Source organism: Hemiscyllium ocellatum, chromosome 13 (genome assembly GCF_020745735.1).
Source record: "Hemiscyllium ocellatum isolate sHemOce1 chromosome 13, sHemOce1.pat.X.cur, whole genome shotgun sequence".
Taxonomy (NCBI): Eukaryota; Metazoa; Chordata; class Chondrichthyes; order Orectolobiformes; family Hemiscylliidae; genus Hemiscyllium; species Hemiscyllium ocellatum.
In genome coordinates, this window is record NC_083413.1 from 87,288,999 (window position 1) to 87,307,930 (window position 18,932).

At 46.5% G+C, this 18,932-nt stretch overlaps 1 protein-coding gene across 3 annotated transcripts in view; it reads left to right on the forward strand.

Annotated features, from left to right (window-relative positions):
* Positions 1 to 18,932, forward strand: part of LOC132821984 (ephrin type-B receptor 1-like) — a 494,253-nt gene that overhangs the window by 448,169 nt on the left and 27,152 nt on the right. For all 3 annotated transcript variants that reach the window (XR_009645375.1, XR_009645376.1, XM_060835030.1), the window contains exons 13-14: positions 4,781 to 4,930; positions 13,403 to 13,596. Coding sequence is in view for 1 of the 3 variants with exons in the window: in XM_060835030.1 (XP_060691013.1) it covers positions 4,781 to 4,930; positions 13,403 to 13,596 (344 nt within the window). In the remaining 2 variants the exon portion in view is untranslated. The remainder of the gene's footprint in view (positions 1 to 4,780; positions 4,931 to 13,402; positions 13,597 to 18,932) is intronic.

Here is an 18,932-nt window from a genome sequence, read left to right on the forward strand (position 1 = left end):
TTTCCAAATGCGTGTATACCTTATCTCTCAGAATCTTCTCAAGTAAGTTACCCACCACATACGTTAAGCTCTGAAGGCCCCAGGCTTTTCTTTACAGCCTTTCTTGAATAGTGGCACAACATTCACGACCCTTCAGTCTTCCAGGACATCACTGATATTTGTCTCCCTTACCACACACTTTACCTGCATACTAACATCAAGGGATTCATGTACAGGGACACCCAGATTCTTCTGTACTTCAACTTGCTAAAATCTCTCTCTATTTAAATGATAAGCTGCTTTCTTAATCAACCAGACAATGTGGATAAGTTCCAATCTTCCTACACTGTACTCCCGCTGTTAAAATTTTGCATGCTTATTTACCTATCTAAATCTTCTGATAGATTCCCTATGTCCCTGTGGCACACAATACATCACATAGAGTAATACAGCATGGGAACAGACCCTTCGGTCCAACTCATTATTGCTGACCAGACATCCCAATCTGACCTTGTCCCATTTGCCAGCATTTGGCCCATATCCTTCTTAAACCTACCTATCCATATACCTATCCAGATGCCTTTTAAGTGTTGTAATTACACCTGCTTCTACCACTTCCTCTGGAAGTTTGTTGAAGAGGTTATGCTCGAAACTTCGACTCTCCTGTTTCTTGGATGCTGCCTGACCGGCGGTGCTTTTCCAGTGCCACACTTTTTGACTCATATGCGCAGCACAGTCTTGTGAAAAAGTTACTTGTCGGGTCTTTTTTAAATCTTTCCTCTCTCACATTGAACCTATGCCTTCAATTTTGGACTGACATCGGGTAAACTCTCCTGCTTCATTTAAAACCAGCAACACAGAAAAGATTTATCACCTGCAGTAATCTGTATTAATTCAAGTGGCAAGTTGTATTTAAGGTAAAAATTAACAACTTTATTCCTTAAAATATAACAGAGTAAAATTAACTACCAACTATTTACCATTCCTTATTCTAACCTATCTATTACCGTCCCTTCAATAATATTAGTTTGATAAACTCCCAACTAAGATTTACAAAACTACACTTCATATCTCAAAACCAGGCAGCTTTTGTTCTTCTATTTGGATCTTCTTGTGTCTTCCTTTCCTTTTCTTAGGAATTTCTGCATCACAGGTTACTGATCGAAAAGGTATTTGTAAGAGAGATATTTTGTTCAAGCAGTCTTCCATGTGCTAGGATGTGGTAGTTCTCCTCTCAACTGTTCAATTCCAACCTCCCACCCCGGTATTATACCCCAGAGCATCGGATTGTGTCATTGGCTTTTAAGATTATCAATACCATCAATTCAAATTTGATTAGAATCTGGTACTTTTTGGGGGGTATAATTTAAACTGATTGGCTGAATTCAGATTTGTTTTTGTTTCCAGGCAACAAACTAATCGAGTTTTTTGACCCAGCGTTAACATACATTGTTACCTTATTGAGAACACTTGGTGCTGTCTCCGATAGTTCTGCTGCTTTTAACTCTCTTAAAAGGTTCACCCACATCTTCATAACACCTCTCCCCTTCAGAAGAAAATGAACTATCATAATGAAAAGATAGCTTCTTTTTTTTTCTCTACTTTTAAAAGACATTACCCTAACATACAGATAACTTGACTATAAGTTCTCCTTAACTTTTTTGTATCTACCTGTATATGTATAACATTAAATAAAGACAAATCTCATCTAACTCTATCAGTTAAATCCGCAATAATGCTTCTGCGATTACATTCTTCCGACCCACAACATGTATGATTTTTAATTAAAAATCTGTAACATAAGACTCCAACAAAATAGTCTCACATTTTTACCTTAAAAAAAAACCTAAAGAATGTAAGTGGATTGTGGTCAGTGTACACAACTGTCTCCAATGCATTGTTCGTGACATACACATTAAGGTGCTGTAAGGCCAGGACCAAACTCAATAATTCCTTTTCAATTGTGGAACATTTCCTCTAGTGGATGTTAATCTTCTTCGAAAAGTAACCAATCGGCAGTTCAATCCCATCCTCACCTTCCTGTTGGAGTACAGCTCCAACTCCTATGTTATTAGCATCGATGACGACTTTAAAAGTTTTGAAAACTTTGGTGTAGCTAAAACTGGTGGTTAATATTGGTCACATGTCTCCTGCTATGATTTTGTCCACCGAAACTTTGTGTTCTTCAGCAAATCAGTTAAAGGTGCCACTACGCTGCTGAAGTTTGGAATAAACTTCCGATAGAATCCACTGAGTCCTAAGAATCGAAGCACCTCTTTCTTTGAGGTTGGTTATGGAAATTCCTTGACAGCCCTCGTCTTTGCATTTCATGGGGTCAACCTTCCATGACCAATGTTATGTCCCAAGAATGTCACCTCTGCTTCCACAAATTCCATTTTATTTAAGTTTATCACCAGTTTTGATTCTCCTAGTCATTCAAAGAGTTCTGCCAACTGTACCATGTGATCATTCCAGGACTTAATAAGGATCACTACATCATCCAGAATGACATTCTTTGGTCTCCAGTTGGATGACATCTTTCCAAAATCTATGAAGTTTTGGAAAATTAGCACTAATGTATCTATTATGTCAACAGACTCTTCTTTTTAAGAACATACAACAAAGTACATTAGGACACAGGGATTATTAACGTGCAGTTTTAATAATTCTGTCAATCACATTTCCTTGCCGATTGTAATTGTTTTAAGCTGTTCTCTCCCTTTCACTTTCTGATTCAGAATTATTTCTGGGATAGTATTTATGTTCTCTGAAAAGAAAACCAGAAGAATTTCAGATGCTGTAAATCAAAACAAAAGCAGAAATTGCTGGAAGTGTTCAGCAGGTCTGGCAGTATCTGTGGAGAGAAATCAGGTTAATGTTTCAGATCAAATGAACCTTCCTGAGAACTCAGTCCTTCTGCAGAAGGGTCACTGGACCCAAAACATTCACTTTGTTTGCGTCATCTACTGCAAAAAGAAAATATTAGTTCAATTCATCGACCATTTCCTTATTTGCCATTATTAACTGACCAGTCTTACTGTCCAGAGGAACTTAACTCACTCTTTTCCTTTCTAAATATCTGTAGAGACTCTTATGATCTAATTTATATTTCTAGCTAGTTCCTCTTGTACTCTAAATTCTTCCAGCTTATTAATGGCGTTGTCATTCTTTGCTGTTATTTATATGCTGTCTAACCTTCTGACTTGTCACTCATCTTAGTTTAAAACAATGACTGAATATGATTGTGGCATGAGGTAGATTCCACTCATCAAAAGCCTGCCACCTCTATAACTGACTGCCACATCTCCGCCACATAGCACAACATGGCCAGCCTAGGATTCAATACTTGAAAACCCTAGGGATGATCATCAAATCCAAACCACTCGATATTGTTAAGTGAGCTATTGTGTATTGATCTTCCTGTTGTTTTGATAAAGAACTTGAGACTCACTAATGCCTGATAAATCCTTCTCTCATGTACCTGAGGTTTGAATCCCAGACTAACCAAGGGGGTGAAATGAGCTCACTTGCTGACTGCTGAGCACGAATTTGGGGACACTCAACTTCAAGGGAAGTTGGGTAGAGGTCTACAACTCAATAACTCCACCCCACACAAAATATTACTGAGTTTAGCACCATAACTCCGGTGAGACTGAAAATCTACTGTGTGGGAAACTTTGGTCAGTTGAATTGTGGTGACAGAAGCCTAAAGCCTGACCTTAACACTGTGTCTAGTTTAACTAAGAGTACTGAGAAACTGGCACTTAGCTGCAGAGTAGTGGGCACATTTTCCATAGTTCAGCATCTTGATAATGTTCAACTTAAAGATTTATCAGCAACAATATATTATGTTTTTATACCACCTTTAACATGATAAAACACTCCAAGGTGCCTTACAAGAATATTGTAAAGCAAAATTGGATACCAAACCAAACAAGGTGAATTGGCGATGCTAAATTGCCCATTGTGTCCAGGAATGTGCAGGCTAGGTAGGGTTAGCTGTAGGAAATGCAGGGCTACAGGATTTGGGTCTGGAGATTTGGGTATGGATGGGGTGCTCTTTGGAGGGGCGGTGTGGATTCAATGGGCCAAATGGCCTGCTTCCACACTGTAGGGATTCTATATTAGGGCCCAGGGGCAAAGGTTACTTCACAAAAATATATTTTAAGAAGCAACTTGAAGCTGGAGGGACAGGAGGAGAGGGTTAGAGAGGAAATTTGAGAGTTTAGGCCACGGCATTGGTGGAATGATTGAAACCTGGGATGGTCTAAATTTCTGCACAGCCAGTTTCAGGCTGTCCAATAATTTAGCATTTCCCTAGCACCTTTCCTGATCTCAGGATGTCTCAAAACACTTCACAGCCAATGAAGCACTTTTGAAGTGTAACCATTATTGGAATGTAGTGCCAATTAATTTACGCAATACAGGTCCCACAAAACCATTAGCATACATTGCTGGATAATCTTGTAATTATGTGGTTTGAAATGTAAATATTGGCACAGGCACAACAGGGAATTCACCTGCTCTCCTTTGAAATAGTGCCAGGATTTTCTTCATACACCCACCTGAGACAGCAGTCAGAGTTGAACATCAGCAGCTGATAGTGCCTCGCTGCTGCGCAGTCTGGTTTATGAACTCGAGTTTCAGGTTTAAACTCCCAGACCTTCTGACTCTGAAGGAAGTGAGAGTGCTAGCTATTAAGCCACAAGTAACATGGTGCAGTTGCTAAGGGTCTTTCACCTAAGGAAACACCATGGCAACAAACAAAGATGTTAACATGGGTCTGTCATTAACTGTGCAGGGTGGAAAGATCCCCGTGCGATGGACCGCACCGGAAGCAATTGCGTATCGCAAGTTCACTTCAGCCAGTGATGTTTGGAGTTATGGAATTGTCATGTGGGAAGTGATGTCATTCGGAGAGAGGCCTTACTGGGACATGTCAAACCAAGACGTAAGTAGTTTTGTCATACAATTTGGTGCATAATGCAACCTAAACAACACAGGAAATAATTTTGAGAATTAAATAATAAGAAAAATGCATGATTGCTGATAAAGGAGAACAGAAAACGCTTCATGTTAAACCAGTACATGAGAGTTCATTCTTCAAACTGGCTCAGAACACTGCCGAATAAATGTACTTGCCTCTGTCTTTCACAAACTGATGGATATTCTGACAGTATAATTGATTCCAAACCCAACATTTTAAGACCAGCCAGTGAAATAATGGGTAAGTGTTGGCTAGCTCACCAAATCTTCCTCAAACGTCCTCAGGATATGGATAAATACCCAATGCTGCAGAGATAAGGCCTGGGTTATTTTCATTGACAGACTTCTGTCTGCCTCTTCAGACTGGCATGTAAATAGATGTGGATAAGACAGAAGTGGGGGTGTAGGATGGGGATTCGGGGAATGGGAGTAACTGATTGAATGGTGGGGGATGGATCCGGCAAGGAGCTCAGAGCGGAAGAAGCTGAAATACCCACTTCATGGCCCATGGGAACACTTTTGCTTTTCCAAGCAATTATAAAGGAAAGCAAAATAATAAAAGAACATCTTTAGGTCCCAACTTTATTCTGACCAGCTTCAGCCTGGCACATTAAAGAACAGCAACTTTCTCACTCACTTTGGAGTTAAAATTTGAGCCACAGCCCAAGGATAGACTTATTTAAAGAAAGACCCCATTGTATCGGGTCCTGTCATATGAGTGCCTTTGGTGCCTGCTCAGAAGAACAGATTAAATTTCAGGTCAGTTGTAAATTGGTGTTTCACTACCTATCTTCCCAGTTTCATCTGGACATACATATAAAGGAATATATTCCCCAGTGAGTTCTATAGTTCTCCTTCATGAGGAAATACCCTTGTGAGCAAAGCATGTTTTTTTTCCTCTTATTTCTCTCCTTAAGAATATCTCCATAGCTTTCTCCTTCTAATTGGTTTTCTTTGTTTTCTTTTGAGAGTGCGTGAGATAACTGGGATTGAAATAATTTCTTTGTCCTAATCAGCATAATGTGGTGCTGCTGTGCATAATGACAAGCTGATTAGCCACTAATGGGCTTTGATTAGTAGTTTGATTTTTCTTCCATGAATCCCTGGCATCCAAACAGATGTTATGACACCAAGAAAACTTTGAGCATTTGGATAATGCTGATTGTGTCCATAACTCCGACAGGAGCTGACACACAGTCATAGAAATCAGAGCACAGAAAATAGACATTTCGGTCCAACCAGTCCATCTTGAACATAATCCCAAACTGAACTAATCCCACCTGCCTGCTGCTGGCCCATATCGCAGCAAGCCTTTCCTCTTCATGTACCCAAGTGTCTTTTGAAAGTTGTAATTGTACCCATATCCATCAGTTCCTTGGGAATTCATTCCACACACAAACCACTCTCTGTGTAAAACATTTGATCCTCGTGTCTTTTCGGAATCTCTTTCCTCTTACCTTAAAAATGTTCCCCCGAGTCTTGAGATCCCCCGTCCTAGGGAAAAGACAACTCCATTACCTCTATCTATACCCCTCACTATTTTATGAACATCTATCAGGTCACCTCTCAACCCTCCATACCGAGTAACATCATGGGAAATCTCTTCTGAACCATCACCAGTTTATAATGTCCTTCCTATAACTGGGTGACCAGAACTGGACACACTTGGTCCATTCTCCATAGTTTTTGAGCACCAACAGTCAGACATTTGCAGCAAGCAATGATGAATTGGAATACTTTCCAAATGAAAAGAAATTAGACACTATGAGGGAGCACAGAAATTATGAAGTACAGATACACGTCAGTTAAAGCTGGTGGACAGGTACAAAAAGCCAAAATGAACATTACTGTTCATTTCCAAAGGAATAGAAGTTATACTGCAGTTTTACAGGGTCTTGGTGTCCACGTTTTTTAACCTTCACAGAGGACCATGAGTCTTTAGAACTCTCTTCCTCAAAGGTCTGAGGAAGCAAGTCCTTGAATCGTTTTGAGGCAAAGATTGTTGATAAGCCAAGGGTGAAAGGTTGTCAGGGGTTTAAGTAGAAATGTCGAGTGATCAGATCAGCCATGATCATACTGATTGGAGGAGCAGGTGTCAGGAACCTACTCCTGCTCCTGATGTGTGGAATACTTCATATAGTCTTGGGCATCACATCTCCGAAAGGAGGTATTGGTTGTGATGGTACCACAGTGCTGATTCATGAGAGTGATACCCCGGTACAAAAGGATAAATTATGGCTCATATTTACTTGAGTACATCAGAATTGGAGGGGTTTGGTAATTAAGGCAATTAAAACGTTAAAAGGACTCACCAGGGTGTATGCAGCGAATCTATTCCCTCTGACGGCAAAACCAGAACAAGAGGAAATAATCTTAACATTTGGGTTTTCATTCACCATTCAGTTCGATCATGCCTGAACTATTCTTCAACTCCAGTTATCTGTCCTAGGTTTGTATCCGTCATTAACCTCATCAAGGGAGGAGCTAATCTACTGCAGTGGCATGGGGCTCAGTGGTTAGCACTGCTGCCTCATAGCGCCAGGGAGCCGGCTTCATTTCCAACCTCAGGTGACTATCAGTGTAGAGTTCTCCCCATGTCTGCATTGGTTTTCTCCAGGTGCTCTCGTTTCTTCCCACAGTCCAAAGGTGTGTCCAGGGATGTGCAAGTTAGATGGATTAGCCATGTGAAATATAGGGTAAGGTCTGGGTGAGAAGCTCCTCAGAGGGTTGATGTGGGCTGAATGGCCTACTACCACACAGTAGGGATTCAATGATCTCAAACTTGAAAGACGCACAGCTTTTTGAGAGAGAAACTTCTGGACTTTTACTAGCCTTTGTGTGAGAAATTGTTTCCTGATTTCCTGTGAGCTGCAAGTTAATTTGATATCTATAGACGCATCAGTTACGGATTGCTTGGATCTCTGAACCCGGTGCATAGACACCCTCGATTAGTGGTAATCATTTCCATACAGTCTTCTATTTTAGCTCTCGATTGGCAGATAGAATTAAATCATTTCAGATGACATGCATTCTGACATTGCTGGCAGTCAATTGGTGCGGAATGTTCTGCACTGGAGATGCCTAACACGTAACAGAAAGTCTATGGCTGACAGAAAAATAAAAGCTAGTTGTTTTCAGTTGAATGTATTTTTGACATCTATCCGCTAGCGAGTGTTAACGGAGTTCAAATGTTAAACTCACTGTACTCCCCTTTCTCGTCAATTGTGTCGAAAGCACAGTGGGCCAGATGTGTACAAAATCTTTGAGTAAAGTCACCTCCTCAAAGCGTGATTCACCAGCAGTGCTACTAAAACAGAATCTGCTCGTAAGTCATTATTCCGAGCATTAATGAGACTGCTTTTTTGTTCAACATTTACTTTAATTTCAATACTAGGTTTTGATGAGGGCCTCAGGCATGGCTGGTGAGGTAAAATGATTGAGTCTGACAACCCAAGAGATGAGAGACTCTGGCTGAGTAAGGCACTCTCTCCCAGCTCTGCCAGGAGGTTTTATCCCTCAAACACAGCGTCTCTTGTTTTTAATCAACAGGGAATAACAGTATTAAGGTTGCCCAAGGTCAAGGAATAATGACACATGACTACATTTAATGCTGTTCTGTGTTTGATTACTTGACCTGCTTTTTCAACAGTTTACCTATCAATGTGTGTGGAAGGATGTTGGGAGGCTTTAATGTTTTTCACCCTATTTGCATAATGGACCATATTAGCACCAAAAGTGTTAACATCAGTAAAATAACAAACGGGGATCTTACACAACAATTATTGCCCTCTTGTTCATTCTTGATTTCCATTAAGCATGTTCTTTCCATTCGCCAGCGAGAAAGTCTTGGGGAGTGAAGTTATTCATGTGGTAAAGCACTTTTCAATCTGAGGGTCCAGGATTCGAATCCAGGTACTGGTTTGGAGGTGCCTTGGGGACAAACAATGTGGCTGCTGTGGTGATGTGTCTGATGCTGATGTTTAAAAAAAAGCTCTGACATGTTAATCCAATCTTTATTAAAGCAAACTATCCCCACAATATTTCACAGACAGAACAAATTAACTCCAACAGCAGCATACAATCTATCTGCATCACAAGTAATATTCATTCCATAGAAATGCCAACGAGAAACATTCTGACAACCACCTATTTCACATTCACTGGTATTACTATCACTCAATTCCCCACTATTAACATCCTTGGGGTTACCATTGGCCAGACATTTAACTGGACTCACAACATAAATGCAATGGCTACATGAGCAGCTCAGAGGCTCGGAATGATGAGGGAAGTAATCCATTTCCTGACTTTTCAAAGTCTGTCCATCGTCTATAAGGCACAAGTCAGCCCACGATGACATACACCCCACTTCCCTGGATGGGTACAGCTTCAACACTTGGGAAGCTTGACACCATCCAGGGCAAAACAGCCATCTTGATTGGTGTCACATCCACAAGCATCCACTGCCTCTACCACCAATGCTCAGTAGTAGCAGTGTGTACTATCTCTAAGATGCCCTGCAAAAATTTGCCAAGTATCCTTAGACAGCACTTTCCAAACCAACGACTTATTCTACAAGGACAAGGACAGCAAATAGATGGGAATGCCACGACCTGCATTTTCCTCTCCAAGCCACTCACTATCCTGACATGAAAATATATCGCCGTTCTTTCACTATCACTGGGTCAAAACCCTAGAATTCCCTCCCTAACAGCATTGTAGGTCCACATGCAGCACATGGACTGCAGTGGTTCAAGAAGTCAGTGCACCACCACCTTCTCACAGGCAATACAATGAGAAAAGTGACAGCTCTATCTGAGACGGTGTTATATCTGAATGCACGCAGTAAAAAGAATAAGGTGAATGAGCTTGTGGTGGAGATTGAAATTGTCAGGTATGACATGATGGGCATCACGGAGATGTGGCTGAAAGGGAATCAGGATTGGGAGCTGAATATCCAAGACTATAAAGACTATTGAAAAGATAGGCAGGTCTCCAGAAGGTATGGGGTTGCCTTGTTAGTACAAAATGAAATTAAATTAATAGTAAGAAACAAAGTTGGGTCAAATGGTGTAGAATTGGTATGGGTAGAATTGAGGAACCAGAAAGGAAAAAAAAAAGCATAGTTGGAGTTACATACAAGTCTCCAAACAGCAGTCAGGAGCTGGGGCGCAAGATACACCAGGAGATAGAATAGATGTATAGGAAAGGCAAAGTTGTAGCAATCAGTATGCAAGTGGACTGGGGAAACCAGGTTGGTAGGGGATCGCAAGAAAAGGAGTTTGTGAAATGTCTATGAGATGGCTTTTTGGAGCAGCTTGTGGTAGAGCCCACTTGGGAACGGGCAATGTTGGACTTCGTGTTGTGCAAGAGGCAGACTTAGTAAGGGAACTTAAGGTGAAGGAACCCTTAGGAGGCAGTGGCCATAATACGATTAAATTTCTTTACATATATAAAGAGCAAAAGAGAGACAAAGTGGACATTGGCTGCTGGAAAATGACACTGGAGAGATAGTAATGGGGAAGAATGAAATGGCTGAGGAACTGAATAATTACTTTGTGTTAGTCTTCACAATGGAAGACACAAGTAATATCCCAAAAATTCAAAACAGTGAGGGAGAAGAGCTGAGTATAATGGCCATCACCAAGGATAATGTGCTAGAAAAACTGGGTGGCCTGAAGGTGGATAAATCACCTGGACCAGATGGACTAACCTCAGTCATGGGTAAGATCCCAGAATCCATTGTGAAGGATGAGATTTTTGAATACTTGGAAGTGTTTGGTGAAATGGGACAAAGTCAACATGATTTCATCAAAGGGAGGTAATGCCTGACAAATCTTCTAGAATTCTTGAGGAAGTAATGAGCAAGTTCGACAAATGTGATCTATCTGGACTTCAAGAAGGTCTTTGACAAGGTGCCGCGCAGGAGGCTACTGAGTAAGATAAGGGTCCACGGTGTCAGGGGTAAGTTGCTGGTATGGATAAAGGCTTGGCTGTCTGGCTGAAAGCAGAGAGTGGGGGATAAAAGGCTCATTATTAGGATGGCAGCTAGTGACAAGTGGCGTTCCGTAAGGCTCAGTGTTGGGACCACAACCTTTCACTTTGTACATTAACGACCTAGACGAAGGAACTGAGGGCATTCTGGCTAAGTTTGCAGATGATACAAAGACAGGTAGAGGGACAGGTAGCATTGAGGAGGCAGGGAGGCTGCAGGATGATTTGGACAGGTTAGGAGAGTGGGCAAAGAAATGGCAGATGGAGTTCAATGTGAGAAAGTTGAGGTCATGTACTTTGGTAGGTAGTATAGAGACATGGATTATTTTCTAAATGGGGAGAAAATTCAGCAGTCTGACATGCAATGAGACTTGGGAGTCCTAGTTCAGGATTCTCTCAGGGTTAAACTTGAAGTTGAGTCAGTAGTTAGGAAAGCAAATGCATTGATGGCATTTATTTGGAAAGGACTAGAATATTAAAGCAGGGATGTACCTCTGAGGCTCCATAAGGTTCTGGTCAGACCACATTTGGAGTATTGTGTGCTGTTTTGGGCCCCATATCTCAGGCCCTGGAGCATGTTCAGAAAGAGTTCATGAGAATGATCCCAGGAATGAAAAGTTTAGCATATGAGGAACATTTGAGGACTTTGGGTTTTTACTCAATGGAGTTTAGAAAGATGAGGGGGGATCTAATTGAAACATGCAGAATACTGAATGGCCTGGACACAGTAGATGTTGGGAAGATGTTTCCATTGGTAGGAGAGACTAGGACACAAGGGCATAGCTTTAAAGTAAATGGAAGATCTTTTAAAACAGAAATAGGGAAAAACTTGTTCAGCCAGAGAGAGGTGAATCAATGGAGTTCATTGCCAAAAAGGCTGTGGAGGCAACTCATTGTGTATATTTAAGACTGAGGTAGGTAGATTCTTGAGTATCAAAGGGATCAAGGGTTATGGGGAGAAAGTGGGAGAATGGGGTTGAGAAACTTATCAGCCATGATTGAATGGGTGGGTAGACCCATGGCTGAATTGCCTAACTTCTGCTCCTATGTCTTACGGTCCAACTAGGAATGGGCAATAAATGGCTGGCCTGCCAGTGATGCCCACATCTCGCAAGTGAATAAAAGTTTGTACTGTTTTCTGTCATATTTTGTATCATTATGCAGCTAAAGAAACCACGTTACTCATGTCAAAGCACTAAGCTTCTATATTATTATAGAAACAATATAACAAAGATATAACAATGAACTGTGGGCACTGGAAACCTGAAACAAAAAACAAACTGCTGGAAAGTCACTGCAGGTTTGGCAGCAATTACAGAGAGAAAACAGAGTTAATGTTTCAAGTTCAATAATTTCTGATTTTGTTTCACCAAGTTCCTAAATTCACTGTCTTAACCCAACAACCTGTCCCCATTTCTCTCCTTCTTTAAGAAAACCTACTACTTTGACCAAGTTTTCAGTCATTTGATTTCAGGTCAAAATGAATGCTGAAATTCCACTTCAGCGCTGAGGGAGTGCTGCACTGTTAGAGATGTGGTTTTGGGCAAGACATCAAACTGAGACCTGTCTGCTCCCCTTGTGTGATTATATAAAGGATTCTGTCCCACTGTTGCAAGAAGAAGTAGAGAATTCCTCAGCTAAGTCATCAGGTCATCCTAGCCTTGCAGTTTGTGGCATTATTTAAATCAACAGATTTAAATCGATTTTTCTCCACTAATACAGTGACTATACTTCAAACGTACTTCTTTGATTGTAAAGGGCTCTAAGGTGCTCTAAGACGAATAGGCACTGTGTCAAGTCCTGGTCACCCTGTTGTAGGAGGGATACTATGAAAGCTGGAGAGTATTCAGAAGAGATCTAGCAGGATGTTGCTGGCAATGGTGACTTTACATTATAAGGAGGATAGGCTGGGGCAGTTTTCACTGGAGTGCGGGCGGTTGAGGGTGATCTCATCGAGGTATAGGTGAGGTGAATGACGAGTGTCTTTTTCCAAGGGTTGGGGATTTCAAGAATTGGGCTATATTTTTAAGGTGAGAGGAGAAAGATTTATAAAAACATGAGGGGCAATGTTTTAACACAGAGAGTAGTTTGTGTGTGTGCTATGAACTTCCCAAGGAAGTGGTGAGTGTGGGTCCAGTTGCAATGTCTTAAATGCATTTTGATAAATACATGAATAAGAAATGTTTGGAGGGATATCGACCAAGTGTAGGCAGGTGAGATGAGTTTAACCTGGGATTATGGTCGGCATGGGCTATTTGGAGCAAAGAGTCTGTTTCTGTGCTGTATGTCTCTATGAATACTGGTCCTGTCCTTTCTTTAACTGTGAGTAAGGAGAATTCCACCTGAACACTTCTTTCTGAAAGTTAACTTAAAGATCTTTGTAACTTGCATTATCTGTTTGAAAAGCACTTCATAATGGGCCATGTTTTCCATGTGTTTCCAGGTAATCAATGCGATTGAGCAGGATTATCGTTTGCCACCACCCATGGACTGCCCAGCGGCCCTGCACCAACTCATGTTAGACTGTTGGCAGAAAGACCGAAATTCCAGACCCAAGTTCGCCCAGAACGTCAACACTCTCGACAAAATGATCCGGAATCCTACCAGCCTGAAGACCATGGCCACCATCACCGCAGTGTAGGCATTTCACCTCTCTCAATCGCATGCCAGCCATTGGTGACGCTGTTACCCAGCTGGTTCTGCATGTGGTAGTGGTCATCAAGGCTGACGCATACAGATCGATTTCAGTCCCCATTGCGTACCACATGTTGCTCCATGTCAGGCAGGAGGAGATAAAATCCATAGAAACGCAGAAAATGGAAGCAGGAGGAGGCCACTCGGCCCATTAAGTACCTGCTGCCACTCGGGATAATCATGATTCATCCTCTATCTCAATGCCATACCCCTGCTCCTCATACCCCAACTGTCTCCCCATACATTAGCTCACTGCTCATACCCAAACTTGCTCCCCATACCACGGCTCTCTCTCCAGACCCCAACTCTCTCCCAAAACACCAGCTCCCACCCCATAATTCAGCTCTCTCCCCAAACCGCGGCTCTCTCCCCATACCCCGGCTCTCTCCCCATACCCCACTCCTCTCCCTAAACCCCTGCTCTCTCCCCAGACCCCAACTCTCTCCCAAAACACCAGCTCTCTCCCCATGCTCCAACTCACTCACCATACCCCAGCTCGATCCCCATAACCTAGCACTCTCCCCATACCCCAGCTCTCTTCCCCCACCCCTGCACTCTCCCTATACCCCAATTCTCTCCTCATACCCCAGCTTACTCCCTCTACCCCAGCTCACTCCCCATACCCCTGCTCTCTCCCAGTACCCCTGCAATCTCCCCATACCCCTGCTCTCTCCCTTTACCCTAGCTCTCTCCCCACACCCCAGCTCTCTCCCCACATTCCAGCTCTCTCCCCACACCCCTGCACACTCCCCATACCCCTGCACTCTCACTATAGTCCTGCTCTTTCCCCACACCCCAGCTCTCTGCCCACACCCCAGTCCTCTCCCCATATCCCTGCTCCCTTCCCATACCCTAGCTTTCTCTCCATACCCAGCTGTCTGCCCAGACCGTTATTCTCTCTCCATACCCCTGTGCGCTCCCCATGCCCCAACTCTCCACCCATACCCCAGTTCACTCCCCATACCCCAGCATTTTCCCCATACCCCAGTCCTCTGCCCCATACCCTGCAGGCTTCCCATACCCTAGCTCTCTCCCCATAGCCCAGCTCTCTCCCTATACCCCTGCGCACTCACCATGCCCCTGCTCTCTCCCCATACCCCTGCTCTCTCCCCTTACCACAGCTCTCTCCTCACACCTCAGTTCTCCCCCCACACCCCTGTGTGCTCCCCAAATCCCTGCTCTCCCCGTACCCCAGCCATCTCCCCAAACCCCAACTCTCTCCCCTTAACCCAGCTCTCCCCGCCACCCCTGCACCCTCCACATACCCCAACTTTCTCCCAGCACCCAGTTTACTCCCCATACCCCAGCACTCTCCCCGTACCCCAGCCATCTCCCCATACCCCAGCCATCTCCCCATACCCCAGCCATCTCCCTATACCCCAGCTCTCTCCTCTTAACTCAGCTCTTTCCCCCACCCCTGAACCCTTCACATACCCAGCTCCCTCCCAACATCCAGCTTACTCCCCATGCCCCAGCTCTCTCCCCATACTCCTGCATGCTTCCCATCCCCCTGATCTCTCCCCACACCCCGACGCGCTCCCCATACCCCTGTGTGCTCCACACAACCCTGCAATCTCCCCATACCCCAACTCTCTCCCCATTCCCCTGTGCTCACCCCATTACCCTGCTCTCCCCACATTCCAGCTCTCTCCCCACACCCCTGCACACTCCCCATACCCCTGCACTCTCACTATACTCCTGCTCTTTCCCCACACCCCAGCTCTCTGCCCACACCCCAGTCCTCTCCCCATATCCCTGCTCCCTTCCCATACCCTGGCTTTCTCCCCATACCCCAGCTGTCTGCTCATACCGTTATTCTCTCTCCATACCCCTGTGCGCTCCCCATACCCCAACTCTCCACCCATACCCCAACTCTCCACCCATACCCCAGTTCACTCCCCATACCCCAGCATTTTCCCCATACCCCAGTCCTCTGCCCATACCCCTGCAGGCTCCCCATACCCTAGCTCTCTCCCCTTAGCCCAGCTCTCTCCCCATACCCCTGCTCTCTCCCCTTAGCCCAGCTCTCTCCCCATACCCCTGCTCTCTCCCCTTAGCCCAGCTCTCTCCCCATACCCCTGCTCTCTCCCCTTAGCCCAGCTCTCTCCCCATACCCCTGCTCTCTCCCCTTAGCCCAGCTCTCTCCCCATACCCCTGCAGGCTCCCCATACCCTAGCTCTCTCCCCTTACCCCAGCTCTCTCCCCACACCTCAGCTCTACCCCACATCCCTGTGTGCTCCCCATGTCCCTGCTCTCCCCGTACCCCACCTCTCTCCCCATAGCCCAGCTCTCTCCCCATACCCCTGCTCTCTCACCATGTCCCTGCTCTCTCCCCACACCCCAGCTCTCCCTACACCTCAGCTCTCCCCCCACACACCTGTGTGCTCCCCAAATCCCTGCTCTCCCCGTACCCCAGCTCTCTCCCCATACCCCAACCCTCTCCCCGTAACCCAGCTTACTGCCCATACCCCAGCCCTTTCCCCGTACCCCAGCCATCTCCCCAAACCCCAGCTCTCTCCCCTTAACCCAGCTCTCCCCCCCACCCCTGCACCCTCCACATACCCCAACTTTCTCCCAGCACCCAGTTTACTCCCCATACCCCAGCGCTCTCCCCGTACCCCAGTTATCTCCCAATGCCCCAGCTCTCTCCTCTTAACTCAGCTCTTTCCCCCACCCCTGAACCCTTCACATACCCAGCTCTCTCCCAACATCCAGCTTACTCCCCATAGCACAGCTCTCTCCCCATACTCCTGCATGCTTCCCATCCCCCTGATCTCTCCCCACACCCCGACGCGCTCCCCATACCCCTGTGCGCTCCACACAACCCTGTGCGCTCCACACACCCCTGCAATCTCCCCATACCCCAACTCTCTCCCCATACCCCAGCTCTCTCCCCATACCCCAGCACTTCCCCATTCCTCAGCTCACTTCCCATGCCTCAGCTCTCTCCCCATAACCCTGCTCTCTCCCCATACCCCAGGACTCTCCCCTTACCCCAGCTCTCTTCACCTACCGCAGCTCACTCCCCATACTCCAACACTCTCCCCATACCCCTGCTCGCTCCCCATACCCCTGCTCGCCCCACATTCCAGCTCTCTCCCCACACCCCTGCTGTCTCCTCACACCCCTGCGTTCTCCCCATACCCCAGTCCTCTCACATACCTCAGCTCTTTCCCCATACCCTAGTCTGCTCCCCATACCCCAGCTCTCTGCCCATACCGTTATTCTCTCTCCATAGCCTTGTGCGCTCCCCATACCCCAACTCTCCACCCATGCCCCAACTCTCCACCCATACCCCAGTTCACTTCCCATACCCCAGCTCTGTCCCCATAGCCCAGCTCTCTCCCCATACCCCGCGCACTCACCATGCCCCTGCTCTCTCCCCGCACCCCTGCTCTCTCCCCGCACCCCTGCGCACTCCCCACACCCCTGCGCACTCCCCATACCTCTGCAAGCTTCACATACCTCTGCACGCTCCACACACCTCTGCGTGCTCCACATACCCCCTCCTCTTCCCATACCCCAATTCACCCCCCATACCCCAGCACTCTCCCCATACCCCAATTCGTCGCCCCATATCCCAGCTCTCTCCCATACCCCAACTCGTTTGCCGTACCCCAGCTCTCTCCCCATAACCCAGCTCTCTCCCGATATCCCAGCTCTCTCCCCCACACCTGCACTCTCCCCATACTCCAGCTCTCTCCCCTTACCCCAGCTCTCTCCCCCACCCCTGCACTCACCCCATTCCCCAGCTCTCTCCCCATACCCCTGCTCGCTCCACCTGCCCCAGCTCGCTCTCCATACCACAGCCCTCTCCCTGTACCACAGCTCTCTCCCTGTACCACAGCTCTCTCCCCATTCCCCAGCTCTCTCCCCATACCCCAGCTCGCTCCCCATACCCCAGCTCGCTCTCCATACCACAGCTCACTCCCAATACTCCAGCTCTCTACCCATACCCAAGTCCTCTCTGCTTACCCCAGCATTATCCCCAAACCCCCGCTCTCTCCCCATACCCGAGTCCTCTCCCCATATCCCAGCCCTCTCCCCATACCCCAACTCCTTCCCCATACACCAGCTCTCTCCCCATATGCCAGTCTCTCCTCATACCTCAGCCCTCTCCCCATACCCCAACTCCTTCCCCATACCCCAGTCCTCTCCCCAAACCCCAGCTCTCCCCCCGTACCCAAGCTCTCTCCCCATACCGCAGCTCCCTCACCATACCCCAGCCGTATCCCCATACCACTGCTCTCTCCCTATACCCCAGTCCTCTCCCAGTCCCAGCTCTCTCCCCCACCCCAGCTCTCTCCCCATACCCCAGCCCTCTCCCCATACCACTGCTCTCTCCCCATACCCCAGCCCTCTCCCCATACCCCAGCTCTCTCCCCATACCCCAGCTCTCTCCCCATACCCCTGCATTCTCCCAATACCCCAGTCCACTTCCCAAACCCCAGCTCTATCCCCAAACCCCAGCTCTCTCCCCATACTCCAGCTTCTCCCCATGCCCCAGCACTCTCCCAATAGCCCAGCTCTTTCCCCGTACCTCAGCCCTCTCCCTGTACCCCAGCTTGCTCCGCATACCCTAGCTCCCTCCCTATACCCCAGCTCACTCCCAATACTCCAGCTCTCTCCCCATACCCAAGTCCTTTCTGCTTACCCCAGTATTATCCCCAAACCCCAGCTCTCTCCCCATACCCCTGTACGCTCCCCATACCCCAGCACGCTCACCATACCCATGTCTCTCCCTATACCCCAGATCTGTCTCCATACTCCTGCCCTCACCCCATACCCCAGCTCTCTCCCCATACCCCAGCTCTCTCCCCATACCTCAGCTCTCTCCCCATACCCCAGCTCTCTCCCCGTACCCCAGCCCTCTCCCCATACCCGAGCTCTTGCCTCATACCCCAGCTCACTCCCCATTCGTCTGCTCTCTCCCCATACTGCAACACTTTCCCCATACCCCAGCTCCCTCCCCATACCCCAGCTCACTACCAATACCCCAGCTCTCTCCATACCCCTGTACTCTCCCCATAACCCAGCTTTCTCCCCATCCCCCAGCCCCCTCCCCATACCCCAGCTCACTTCCCACACCCCAGCTCACTCCCCATACCCCAGCTCTCTCTCCATACCCCAGCTGTCTCTCCATACCTCAACTCTCTCCCCATAACCCAACTCTCTCCCTATGCCCCAATTCTCTCCCCGTACCCCATCCCTCTCCCATATGCCAGCTCTTTCCTTATACCCCAATCTGTCCCCATGCCCCAGCTCACTCCCCATACCCT